Below are 12,643 nucleotides of genomic sequence, written 5' to 3'. Positions count from 1 at the left end.
AGAGAGAGAGAGAGAGAGAGAGAGAGAGAGAGAGAGAGAGAGAGAGAAGATCATCCAACTGAACTTACCTGGATCAATTTCTTCCCTCTATTATCAGGAATAAGTTTTGTAACTGAGGCTGGCCTTGAACTCCTGATGTCCCTGCCTTCACCTCCACAGTCGTGGGATCATAAGCATGTGCCACCATACCTGACTAATTTCCTGCTTTTAATTCCTAATCACTCCACTGAGTATCCAAGGAATTGGTTATCAGTGTCAGCTTTGAACGACTAAAGTTGCCGCTGGATGTTTAGAATGGACTTGCAGCTCTCTCTTGCCCTCCACTCAGTAGCGTTCCCTTAGAGGTGATATGTGTTTGCTACTTTGCAGCCATTCTGCACTCCAATGGAGATGAGATGAGAGGAACGTGCTCTCAAACGGCCAGTCCAGGGAAAGGAAAATGATCTCATTTATCACTGGGAAGACGTTACTGTAGTGTAACTCATTCAGGGTATCACCCTTTTTTGAAAAAGAGGGTCGCAGACAAAGGTTAGGCTCTAATAACAATAATAAAACTTATGTGATGTAATACTATAAGAAGTATTTATGGTTTTTTAAATGTAGATGCGGTGCTAACGTATGAAGTTCTTTAATAATAATAATGAATTCTAGGACCAATAGCCAAGCCCCATTTAAAAAAAAAAAAAAAACTTGAAAAATGTTTTAAAATACTGGGGGGTTTTGTTGTTGTTTTTTGAGACAGGGTTTCTCTGTGTAGCCTTGGCTATCCTGGACTCACTTTTGTAGACCAGGCTAGCCTCAAACTCACAGAGGTCTGCCTGCCTCTGCCTCCCTGATTGCTGGGATTATAGGCATGTGCCACAATGCCCGGCTAAAAATGGTATTTTCAAACAAGATCATACTCTCCTGTCCAGGCTACCTCATCTGTGTATTGATCTTCCTGCCTCACAGGGAGCCACCATGCCCAGCTAAACTCTTATTCTTTGGCACTTCCTGTGGTTCCCTCCCTCTGGAGGTAGGGTCTCTGTAGTTCAGGCTGGCCCTCAACTGAAGGCAGTCACCCTGCCTTGACCTCAAAAATGCTGGGGTTATGGGTCCAAGCTACCACAACAGGCTCCTTTTCGTCTATTAGAAAAACGTGTCGGATTATAGTTAAAGGGGGCTTCTGTTCATAGTGAGGTAGCAGAGGTAAAGGAGATGCTAGGGACTATTGGTGTGTGCTGAATCAGGGGTCTGGGGAGTACAGGGATGGCTAGAAGTCACAAACACTGAATAGAGCAACAGGTGATACTGGAAGAGATGGGAAACCACCACGATGGGACTGAATCTAGACTAACGGCTTGATGAGAGCTAATGTCAAGATAGTACTGCAAAAATAAAGTAACCCTCCAACTAATATTTTTCTTTTTCTCTCTCCCTACCTCCAAGTTAAATAATGGCAGAGACAAGTCTGTTAGAGTCTGGAGCCTCGGCAGCCTCCACAGCTGCTGCTCTGGAGAACCTGCAGGTGGAGGCAAGCTGTTCCGTGTGCCTGGAGTATCTGAAGGAGCCGGTCATCATCGAATGCGGGCACAACTTCTGCAAAGCGTGCATTACCCGCTGGTGGGAGGACCTAGAGCGGGACTTTCCTTGCCCTGTCTGTCGGAAGACATCCCGATACCGGAGTCTCCGGCCTAATCGACAACTAGGCAGTATGGTAGAAATTGCCAAGCAGCTACAGACGGTCAAGCGGAAGATCAGAGACGAGAGCCTCTGCTCCCAGCACCATGAAGCCCTCAGCCTCTTCTGCTATGAAGACCAGGAGGCTGTCTGTTTGATATGTGCAATTTCCCATACCCACCGCGCCCACACCGTCGTGCCACTGGACGATGCTACACAGGAGTACAAGGTGGGCAAGCAGACACATGACGCCAGTGTGGGCACAGAGGGAAGCAGCAGAGAAAGCACTCTCTCCTGAGGCAGGCTGTCTGCTCCTCCAAATCCCTCAGAGCTGTGTACATGGGTGCTCAGTAGCTCAGCCAGTTGTCCTCCACAAGAACAGTGAGAAGCACCCCAGAGTTTCCGTGACTTATTGCAATCCTATTGAGTCTTCAGAGTTTGGTATGTATGGTCTTGAAATGAGGGAAACCACACGAAAATCTGAAAATGTTCTGATTTCTTCATTTATGCCTGTTTACTTAGGATGTTCTTCTTTTCCCTGCTGGAAATAGCTAACATCACTTTGCACTGATATGCAGCAGAGTGAGCTGAATCACTCTGCATCTTCCCATATAAAGGGTAACAACATTTAACATTTAATTGCTGGTGAGGGCACAGGGCAAATATTTTAGTAATAAAAATCAAAAATGGTACTGCCTAGAATTTTTATTCATTCTGCTTAAATAACAAAATCTTAAAAAATATTTTAGGTAATGTGCAGTCAAGCTTTATTTTTATAAGTGGCTAGACTTGAATGGAAGCACATGTTGAAGAGGATATTAAGGCAGGCTTGTAATCCCAGCACTCAGAAGGTGGAGGCAGGAGGATCAGGAGTTGAAGGTCATCCGCCAGCCTGGCCTGCTGGAGATATTATTGTAAAACAACAACCATAAATAATAAAGGATATTGAGGTACGAAAGTAGCTTCTGGCAGAAGGAGGGTGTATCCTAGTAATAGTGTTCTGCACACCCTGCAAGGCTCCCCAGTGCCGCAGAAAAACAAGCGAAACTGTTAAGTTTAATGTGATAGGCGGTTGTCCATAAAACAGAGTGGGAAAGGACACGTTGATGACGCCTGGACTCCTAGTTCAGGGGAGGAGAGTCGGGTGAGCAGCACACCTGATGGCGGGGAAAGTCCCCATGACATCTCCAGTGCCAGGCAAGGAGGGAGCTGTGTGCAGTGGTGCACACCTTTAATCCCAGCACTCAGGAGGCAGCAGCAAAAGCATCTATCTCTGTGAGCTCAAGGCCAGCCTGGCCTACAAAGTAAGTCCAGGACAGCCAAGGCTACACAGAGAAACCCTGTCTCAAAAAAATCGAAAAAGGAAGAAAAAAAAAAAAGTGATGATGAGAGGGCAGACCCTTACACGGTCACGTGACTAAAAATAAATCTTAACAGCAAAAGAAATAAGTAGGTTATTGCTCTTGAGTAATGGATGTACCAACTAACTCCAGATGTCACCTCTCCGCCTTTCTCCCAACGCTCAGGAGAAACTGCAGAAGTGCCTGGAGCCCCTGGAACAGAAGCTACAGGAGATCACCTGCTGCAAAGCCTCTGAAGAAAAGAAACCAGGGGAGCTCAAGGTAAAGGGCTGGCTATTTGCCTATAAATTCCTTATCAGGAGTTAGCTAGTGAGGAGAAGGATGTAAGAAGTGAAGGAGGGCTGTGAGATGGCTCGCTGGATGAAGGTGCTTGCTCTGCAAGGTAGGAAGAGAACAAAGAGCCCAGAGCTGCCATCCCACTTCCCCATGCTCACCTACTCATTGTGTGTATACACAGCACATACAGTAATGGGTACTTTCAAACAAACAGACAAAACATTTACCTCTGCTAAGTCTAGTATTCTCCTCCCACCCCAAGCAAGGAAAGAGGGTCTTCTAAGGATTCAGGGATGGGAACTTAGCGGGGCCGGAAGAAAGAATTTGGGACGTTCACAGGGGAGGTAGGGAGAAGCTGAGCAAAAGCTTTCAGAACTTTTGTTCAGTAACATTTTCTTTGTTTTTAATTACTCTTTTTTTTTTTTTTTTTTTATGTATCTGGATATTTTGCCTGTGTGTATGCCTATGCACCACATGCCTGCCTGGTGGCCAGGGAGGCTAGAACTGGAGTTACCAATGGTTTCAAGTGCCACGTGGGTGATGGGAATCTGATCTCGGGTCCTCCGGAAAAGCAAATACCTAATGCTCTTAAACTCTCCAGCCTCATGGAACCACATGCTGTTTGCTTGCTTGCTTGTTTATTTGACATGGAGTTTCACTGTGTAGCCTTGGCTGGCCTGGAACTCACTATGTAGACCAGCTTGGCTTCAGACTCAAAAAGACGCACCTGTCTGTGCCTGCCAAGTGCTGGTACTGAAGGCATGCGCCATGCTACTTGGCTTAGAACCACATCCTTATAATTAAGTAAGCGAAGGTGATGTTGATTTGTTGCCAGAATGTCTTTCCCTCCACAGCCTTCACCTGTGGAGTTCTTGGTACACTACCATGACCAAAAGTAACTCAAGAAGAAAAGGTTTGCTTTAGCTTACAGTTCCAGAGAGAATTAGTCTACAGTGCAGGGAAGGCAGGGATAGCAGCAGGAACAGGAAGCTGGCGAATCACTGTCCTCCATACACAGGAAGTAGGTAAGACAATAATCCCTAAACCCCCCAGTGACTGCTTCCTCCAGCAAAGCTCCACCTCTCACCTTCGCTGAGGGCCAAGGCCCCCACCTGGGGACCTAGTGCTCAAGGGTGTGGCCCTGTGGAGGGTGTGTCTCCTTAAACCATGGTGTCTGAACCAAATTAGAGTTGTCTTTAAGTTTTTATCCAGTGGTCTTTGAAACTGCAAGTAAAAACATTCATTTTATGACTGTTTGAATTCATCTTCCTCCCCTTTTTACTCCTTTGCTTCCTCTCACCCCAACCTCCAGAATTGGACTCTTTAACCCTTTAAAATAGTTTGTAGGAGCAGGGCGTGTCCCGATATTCAGGGGACTAAGGCAAGGGTTTATAAGTGAGGAAAACCAAGACTACAGTCTCAAAAATAATTTTCTTTAAGTGTGTAGGCGCTGACAGGTGCGGTATCAGTTCCCCAACACAGCGGACAAAAAGTACAAGTTTCTGACCTGGGCCTGAGGGTGCAAAGCTGTAATCACACATGCAGCTGGGGCAGGGATCCCCGCAGCCCCGATTACTGCCTCAGAGCAGCACAGGCCAGCCTGTGCTTTGTAGTAAGATTGTATCTCGGGGTCAGATAAGATCACCCACCTACAGGTGGGTCTGTATGAGTTTAAGGCCAGTCTTGAATGCTACAGAAAAACCCTGTCTCAAAAAATAATAATAATAATAGCCTACAGAGGTAACTTTAAAGCAGCCCTCATATCCAGTAACAGCAGAGAGTAACTTTTTCCTTTTTTTGCGATAGAGCTTCACGATGTGGGTATGGCTGGCCTGGGACTCAGAGATCTGTCTGCCTCTGCCTCCTGACTGCTGAGACTAAAGGCATGCATACCACTCCCAGCTAAAAGTAATCTCTACTAAGCTCTGATATGTGAGTGTTTGACCCTAACTGCCCTGGAAGACACTGTCGTGTGGGCATATGTTTGCACCTGTGTGTCACACTATCATGCAGTAAATATGGGTTCATCCTGACATAGATGTGAGTCAGACACCACAAGTAGCATTGCTCCTACTGATACGGTGAAGTCTAAGAAAAGCCAAATACAGTAATGGGGGAGGTGGAGACAGGGTTTCTTTGTGTAGCTTTGACTGGATCTCACTTTGTACACCAGGCTGGCCTGGAGCTCATAGGTCCACCTGCCTCTGCCTCCCAAGTGCTGGATTAAAGGTGCACACTACCATCACCCAGCCAGTGTTCAAGGGTTTGTTTGTTTGTTTTGTGTGTGTGTGTGGACATGCACCTACATATCTATGAACACATTTTCCAGAGACCAGAACAAGTCACACCCTGTTAGCTACCCAGTGTGAGGTTGGGAACCAAGCTCAGGTCCTCTGGAAGAGAAGCCAGCATTCTTTTTTTGTTTTGTTTTGCTTTTCAAGACAGGGTTTCTTCAAGTAACAGAACCCTGGCTGTCCTGGACTTGGCTTTGTAAAACAGAATGGCATTGAACTCACAGAGATCCACCTGCCTCTGCCTCCCTGAGTGCTGGGATTAAAGGCCTGTCCAACATGCCCAACCCTAGAAGCATTCTTAACCACTGAGTCGTCTCTCTGGCCCCTGGTAGTCCTAATGAGGATAATTGCTCACACTGAAGCTGTGTTCCTTACAAAGGTGAGAATGCACCCTGCTGCCACCTGCCAAAGCAGCAAGTGACCCTGCAATGAAAGCTCCTTTGTTGTCTGCTAGGCGTAGCTTCAGATTCAGGGCTACCACACTTGAGGCCCACAGGCTTGTATCTGTACCCCACCATTCTTGAGCCTGAGCCCTGACTTTTTGTTCCCGTGCACTCTCTTCCCATCTCTAGAGGGTCTTTTGAGCTGATGCCTCCCTGTCAGCCACGGGACTTAAGTAAGGCTCCTTCACAGAGCAAGGTCAGTGGCAGGAAGGCAGAGAGGGAGGATGCGCTGCTAACCCTCAGAAAGTGATATGGCTTCTGCTTCAGTCCTGTACTCTGGTACTTCAGGGGATTTGTTGGACATAAAAGTATGTTATTGTAAGCAGCTACTTTACTAAAAACATCTGTGAGCACAAAACAATTCTCAGCTACCTCAAAGAAGATAAGCATTTACTCTGGAGCCCAGAGTGAGAGACCATGGCCTTCAGACGATGATTTGGGTTACCCAAATTCCATATTTCAACTTGGAAACAGTTTCATGACGTTTTTATAGTACCGGAACAAAGAAAGCCATAAAGCAAGGCACTTTTGTAGAAGTGCATTGTCAGAGACAGTAACCAGGAAGGTAGTGACATCAAAGTACCTCAGACCACTCAAACCAGAGTGATCTCAGCTGTAATGAGACCTAGTGCAGTCTAGTCTTCCATCTGTTAATCACAGAATGTTATTTAGAGAGTGAATATAGCCCAGGGTAGAATAGAAGTAGCTCTGGGCCTGCAGCAGTCCAGCCTCCACACCGCTGCAGTTCCAGTCAGTCAGCCTTTGCAGACAGCTTCCTTCCAGGAATTCTCAGTCACATAGAAATGGTGTAAATTGTGTGACCTGTTACGAGGGGCATGCTGCACGTAGCTCTGGAGACTGAGACAGGAGGATCCCAAGTTCAAGGCCAGCTTGTGCTGTATGACAAGGTCTGCTCCAGCAAACAAATCAAGGTCAGCCCTAAAGTCTAAATATATACTTTGTATCAACTCATTAAACTGTGGCTGATTCTGATAGTTTCTCCTCTGTTCTCTGGTTTTTATCAGGTCCCTTCCCTACAGTTACTAATGATGGAGCTCTTTAGCTTTCTAGTATTTGTGCGCTCTCTCTCTCTCTCTCTCTCGTAGACCAGGCTGGCTTTGAACTCACAGAGATCACCCTGCCTCTGCCTCTCCAAGTGCTGGGATTAAAGGCGTGCGCCACCACTCCCGCTTTATTTGCTATTTCTTTAGCAGATTTTATAAGCCAAACATCATGGTAGAGAAGAGCAAAATCAGCTCTGATTCTGAAACAGTGGTTTTCATAACATCATTCAGTTCTTAAACCTTGAATGTGTTTTGTTAAAATACAAATTTTTTTAGGAAAAAAAATCAAGTTCTGATTGTTTTGCCATCTTCCCAGTGATTTGCACTAGTAAATCGTCTATTGGGGGTGTGCGGGGGATAGTGTCCCTCACAGGAGAAGCACCTGTGCTCCTAACTGAGCCTGGTGGGCCTGGGAGAGATTTCTCACACTTGCTGGTCCTAACAGCATTCTTTCTCCCTTGTCCTCAGAGACTCGTGGAGCGCCGCCGACAGCAAATCTTAAAGGAGTTTGAAGAGCTCCACAGGCGACTGGATGAAGAGCAGCAGACGCTCCTCTCACGACTGGAAGAAGAAGAGCAGGACATTCTACAGAGACTTCGAGAAAATGCTGCTCACCTTGGGGACAAGCGCCGCGACCTTGCCCACTTAGCTGCTGAGGTGGAGGGCAAGTGCTTACAGTCAGGCTTCGAGATGCTTAAGGTTCGGCCTTCGCTCCTGCGCTCTTCCTCAGGCCTCCTGTCAGCATGGGCTGCACCTCCACTCACCCTGCTTCCCTAAGCCCAGCCCTCTCTTCCAGGGGTTTCTACAGTACAGCATCTCCTCTCTCCACCGTCCCTTCCAAAGAGCCTTTTCTGTCTTTTAAGCAAATCTGTGCTTGGAGCTAGAGAGGTGGCTCAGTGGTTAAGAGCTCTTGCTTCTCTCGAGAGGACCGGGTTAGTTCTCAGCAGCCACATGGCAGCGCCAGGACTCCAGAGCCCTCCGCAGGCCTTGCTTGCACATAGTGCCCATGCGCACATGCAAGCAAGACTTCACACAGATAAAAATAACTCTTTGTGGTTGTTTTGTTTTTCAGAACAGGGTTTCTCCGTGTAGCCTTGGCTCACCTGGACTCACTTCATAGACCAGGCTGGTCTCGAACTCACAGAGATCTGCCTGCTCTGAAGTCTCTATTTTTAGTGTTTGTAATTAGTAGCCAAAAAGAGATAATTCTGTTCAGAAGATAGAAGTCTGTTCTACTTACTGATAAACTATGCATTCAAAATTTCATAAATGAAGTTACCATTACTTCCCAGTCCTAGAACTTGATTTACCTGGTGCCCAGTGAGGGGAGGGAGGTCGAGGGCAGAAGCATAACTGAAAGGCTACTCACAGTAAGCCTCACTTGTAGCACATCACTTCCTCGCAGACATTGGAAATAGTCACTGTCTGCAGCACACGCATGACGGCTGCGAGGCTGCAGGGAACATTTCTTCTCCCAGATGCGATCTCTGGTCTTCGAGTCAGTGAGGCGTCATGCACCTCTGCATGCACCTTACATCCTGCTTTTATTTACCCCTGTGTCTGCATGTGTGTGCTCTGCTAACCACATTAAACTGAATTCTGCAGGGGAAGATTCATTGTGCTTGTCGTCTGGATCTCAAGTAGCCTCAAATCAGGATTGATAAGAATTAATGCTCATTAACCAGTGCTGGACAGGAGGGTCCAGACCACAGCGTGAAATGTACCCCCAGTCTGGAATTGTCTGTTCTGATCCTTAGTGATGCTGAGGTGTGTGGCTGGATGTGGGGGACAAAGAAAAGAGCAGATACAACCTCTGTGTCTTGCAAGGAGCCTCCAGTGTCTTTAAGGAACAAAGACAAATGTACAGGAAACCATTTGGGAGTGAAGTAATTATCAAGCTTTGTGGCGACCAGCAGTTGAAGTTGGGCATTTCTCAGAGATTGCCCCTAGGTCCCTTTGAAGCTTGCCCCCTGCACTGGCACCCTTGGTTTACCTGGTGCAAACCTCAAGGAAGAGGGAGAACCTTTTTGCCACCATGAGCCATGAATTCTAGGACCAATCTTTCTTTCTTTTCTCTTTTCCTCTAGGATGTGAAAAGTACCCTGGAAAAGTAAGTGACTCTGTCTTGCTGAGTTAGGTCTTGGCTTAGAGGCTCTGGGCTTAGTAATCACTTGGAGGAAGTGAGGGAGGGAAGGGCATGCAGTGTCTGAGTGAAATGTGGAGAAGGATGAACGGGAGTGATAAGCCTTCACCTCCCTTCTGACATCAGGCCACTCCTGGTCAGAACAGTAATAACAGCCAGATTCTGCTTGAGCTGTGGGTAGAACTGTGTTCAATCAAGATGGCAGAAGAGGTTGGGAAGACAGGAGTACTAGGAGGGGAGGGAGACTGTCCATTTGCATGAAATGTAAGAACACTCCAGGAAGCCCTGAGGCCCATTCCTAAGATACAGCTCTGTCAAGGGGGCACATAGCCTCCAGGGACAGTAAAAGGGGCTGCTGCCTTCAGGGGGAGGAGAGTGGGAGAGGTCTGGTTCTTCTCAGTAAGGATGGCAGCACTCACATACTCACTTGGCAGGAGCTCCTGACCCTGTCTGGCTTTCTCTATCTCCTATCCTTCCTAGATGTGAGAAGGTGAAGACCATGGAGGTGACTTCAGTTTCTATAGAGCTGGAAAAGAACTTCAGCAATTTCCCCCGCCAGTACTTTGCCCTAAGGAAAATTCTTAAGCATCTAATTGGTGAGTTGTTCCCAAAAGGAAACTGGCCGAGGGCATGAAAGGGGTGGAAGGTCAGGATCCTTCCAGGACCTGCACTTTCCTTATGCCCCCAACCACCCCTCAGCAGCATTCAGCCTCACCTCGAATCACAGAATTCAGAGAAGCCATGGGGAGCGTCTGCTCTCAACAGGGACCTAGAAGTGTTACAGGATTCCTAACTCCTCGGGTGGAGTGAGCACAGCATTTACCATCTTAGCCGGGACAGTGAGAGGAGACATTACTGACAGAGAGAAAAGCAGGGGCTGTTTGAGGGTGCAGGCTCGTGTCTGCCCTCTCCCCAGCCCTTAGCCCGCTTGATCTGGGTCTCTGTTTATGGCCCTCCCTCAGCATGTACAGCAAAAGCTAGCATGACTGGGAAAAGCACCCAACCCATGGTGTTCTGGGGACCGTTCAGGAGCCAGGCTTGGCACAGGCAGGCTGGGAAAGCAAGGCAGGGGTGTTTAGCTATTCCCATCCTCATCCAGCTCCCCACTATGGCTTCTCCCGCCAGCGGATGTGACTCTGGACCCCGAGACAGCTCATCCTAACCTCGTCCTGTCAGAGGATCGGAAAAGTGTCAAGTTTGTGGAGACAAGACTCCGAGACCTCCCTGACACACCACAGCGTTTCACTTTCTACCCCTGTGTCTTGGCTACTGAAGGCTTCACCTCAGGTCGACACTACTGGGAGGTGGAGGTGGGCGACAAGACCCACTGGGCAGTGGGCGTGTGCCGGGACTCTGTGAGCAGAAAGGGCGAGCTGACGCCACTCCCTGAGACTGGCTACTGGCGTGTGCGGCTGTGGAACGGGGACAAGTATGCAGCCACCACCACACCTTTCACCCCTTTGCACATCAAGGTGAAGCCAAAGCGTGTGGGCATATTCCTAGACTATGAGGCTGGCACGCTGTCTTTTTACAACGTCACAGACCGCTCACACATCTACACCTTCACTGACACTTTTACTGAAAAACTTTGGCCCCTCTTCTACCCAGGGATCCGGGCTGGTCGGAAGAATGCTGCACCACTTACCATCAGGCCCCCAACAGATTGGGAGTGACAGGAGATGCAGCTTCATTGGGGTGAGGCAGGGTCAGGAGCGATGGGCCTTCTTAACTGGCCTGCTGGAATGTCTTGGTGTCTGTGTGGTTCCAGTCCTGAGCCATCTTGAGACACCACCTGGTCTCGTTTGTGTGAAGGAGTAAAGATAGGACTGGGCTGCACGACAGAGCACAGACAGTGCCCTCCTCACTGTGGGGGAGAGTTGGGTGCCCAGGGGCTTGGAATCTCTGGTGCCCAGCAGGTTTCCTATTGCACAAGGACAGGTCAGGGGAGAAAAGGCCTTTCTAGAAACAAAGCGTCTGTGTTGACAGGGTCTTAACTTGCTTAAAATGCAGGAAGCAGAAACCTTTAAAAGGCTTCTGTGACTCAGAATAGCCCTGTTCCTTGTGGTAGTGCATAGGGATCTGTATACTTCTGTGTTGGAAAGATGAGCAGCAGCTGCTGTCAGGAGGCTAGAAGTTGAGGGACTTTTCTGAGGGCCGTGACTGGGCCGTAAAGTTAGGAGGATCAGGGAAGAGGCTAATGGAACATTTCTAGAAATGAATGAAGAGAAGGGGGACTTCTTTGGTCTTCTGTTGTTAAGGTAATGCTACCACTACCCATACAATTAGCCACAGGTTCAAACTTGGGGAGAAGGAAAGAGTGGAAAGAAAGGAGAACTAGGTCTTAAAGCTGGTTGTCTCCCAGAAGTAGGCTCCCCTTAGAGGTGAGACAGAAGAAAACCTGCAAGATACAAACCTGCCCTTCCACTGCTTTCCTAAGGCCCTTCAGGAAGAGTCAGGTATTAGAGGAAAGGGAAAGGTACCCACAGCCCTGGCCTTAACGAATGTTCCTAAGTAGTTCTTCCCAGGCTGCCCACATGTCCCCTGGCGCAGATGTTCAAGCCAGAAAGGAAGAAAGTAACAGAGTCTTTCTCACCCCATGAGCACAGGGTAGAAGAGGGTGGTTTGTGTAGCAAAGGGCCAGATAGACAGCTTAGCTTCTATTAGCATTCATCACCCTTTGACATTCCCCTTTTCAGAGAATGTAAACCATTTTAACATTAGGCCAGAGTAACCTATAGGGTACATATGTTGTCACAAAAGGTAACACGATGCATGCCAAACCAAACAGCTTGGATTATCTGCCTGGGTAATCTTCACGGAAGACTGGGATGAGGTGCTGCACTGAGGGCGTCTCAGCCCCTCCTACCACCTCAGCAGGATTTTGTCCACTCTCCTCTTACCTTTGTGCCTTGACTGTGGGTCTTTGTGGCAAGATAATTTGGCTGGTCAAAATATGGAACAAAGGATCCACTGATGTGATCTCTTGAGTTGTGTGGTAATTTGGCAGTGGCCTTATAAGAGAATGGCTAGGTACGAAAACTATGTTGGGTCTCACTGTCCTCAACAGGTTTGGGTGGGCCTAGGCTACATGTTAACACACTCATCTGGGTCTGAAGGCCCATAAAAAACATGCAGGTGAAGTGTCAGCTCGTCGCCTTGCTCTGACCGGGAAGCCTGGTTCTGTATCCATCCCGGCAGGAGCCCTGCGACGGAGATCTCTGCCTCCTGACTGGTACCGACATCCTCAGCTTGGTATTCTGCCTGTATCCCTCTGCTTTTGACCTTGGCTCTCACCCAGTCATGGGAGTTAGAAGTAAGCACCAACCGGTTTGAATAAATGAGAAGACAGGTCAGAGAAAGGAGTGTGTAGCTACTGAAGGCCGGCAGAGGACACTGGCCGTGC

General features: G+C 48.1%; 1 protein-coding gene across 3 annotated transcripts in view; it reads left to right on the top strand.

The window, feature by feature from the left end:
• The window catches only part of Trim39 (tripartite motif containing 39), a 13,587-nt gene extending 1,368 nt beyond the window's left edge, over positions 1-12,219 (top strand). For 2 of the 3 annotated variants that reach the window (XM_055597050.1, XM_055597048.1), the window contains exons 2-7: positions 1,429-1,888; positions 3,186-3,281; positions 7,566-7,796; positions 9,185-9,207; positions 9,721-9,836; positions 10,366-12,219. In XM_055597050.1, coding sequence (XP_055453025.1) covers positions 1,436-1,888; positions 3,186-3,281; positions 7,566-7,796; positions 9,185-9,207; positions 9,721-9,836; positions 10,366-10,913 — 1,467 coding nt within the window. In that variant the 5' untranslated portion in view covers positions 1,429-1,435 and the 3' untranslated portion in view covers positions 10,914-12,219. Of the gene's footprint in view, positions 1-25; positions 529-1,428; positions 1,889-3,185; positions 3,282-7,565; positions 7,797-9,184; positions 9,208-9,720; positions 9,837-10,365 lie in introns of those variants that run through there. The other variant, XM_055597049.1, reaches the window with a different exon arrangement.
• The last annotated feature ends 424 nt before the right edge of the window (positions 12,220-12,643 follow it).

Source organism: Psammomys obesus, unplaced genomic scaffold, assembly GCF_907164565.1.
Source record: "Psammomys obesus unplaced genomic scaffold, mPsaObe1.curated_primary_1811, whole genome shotgun sequence".
In the NCBI taxonomy this organism is placed as follows: Eukaryota; Metazoa; Chordata; class Mammalia; order Rodentia; family Muridae; genus Psammomys; species Psammomys obesus.
Note: the sequence above shows the minus strand (reverse complement) of the source record. Positions and strands in the feature narration are given on the sequence as shown.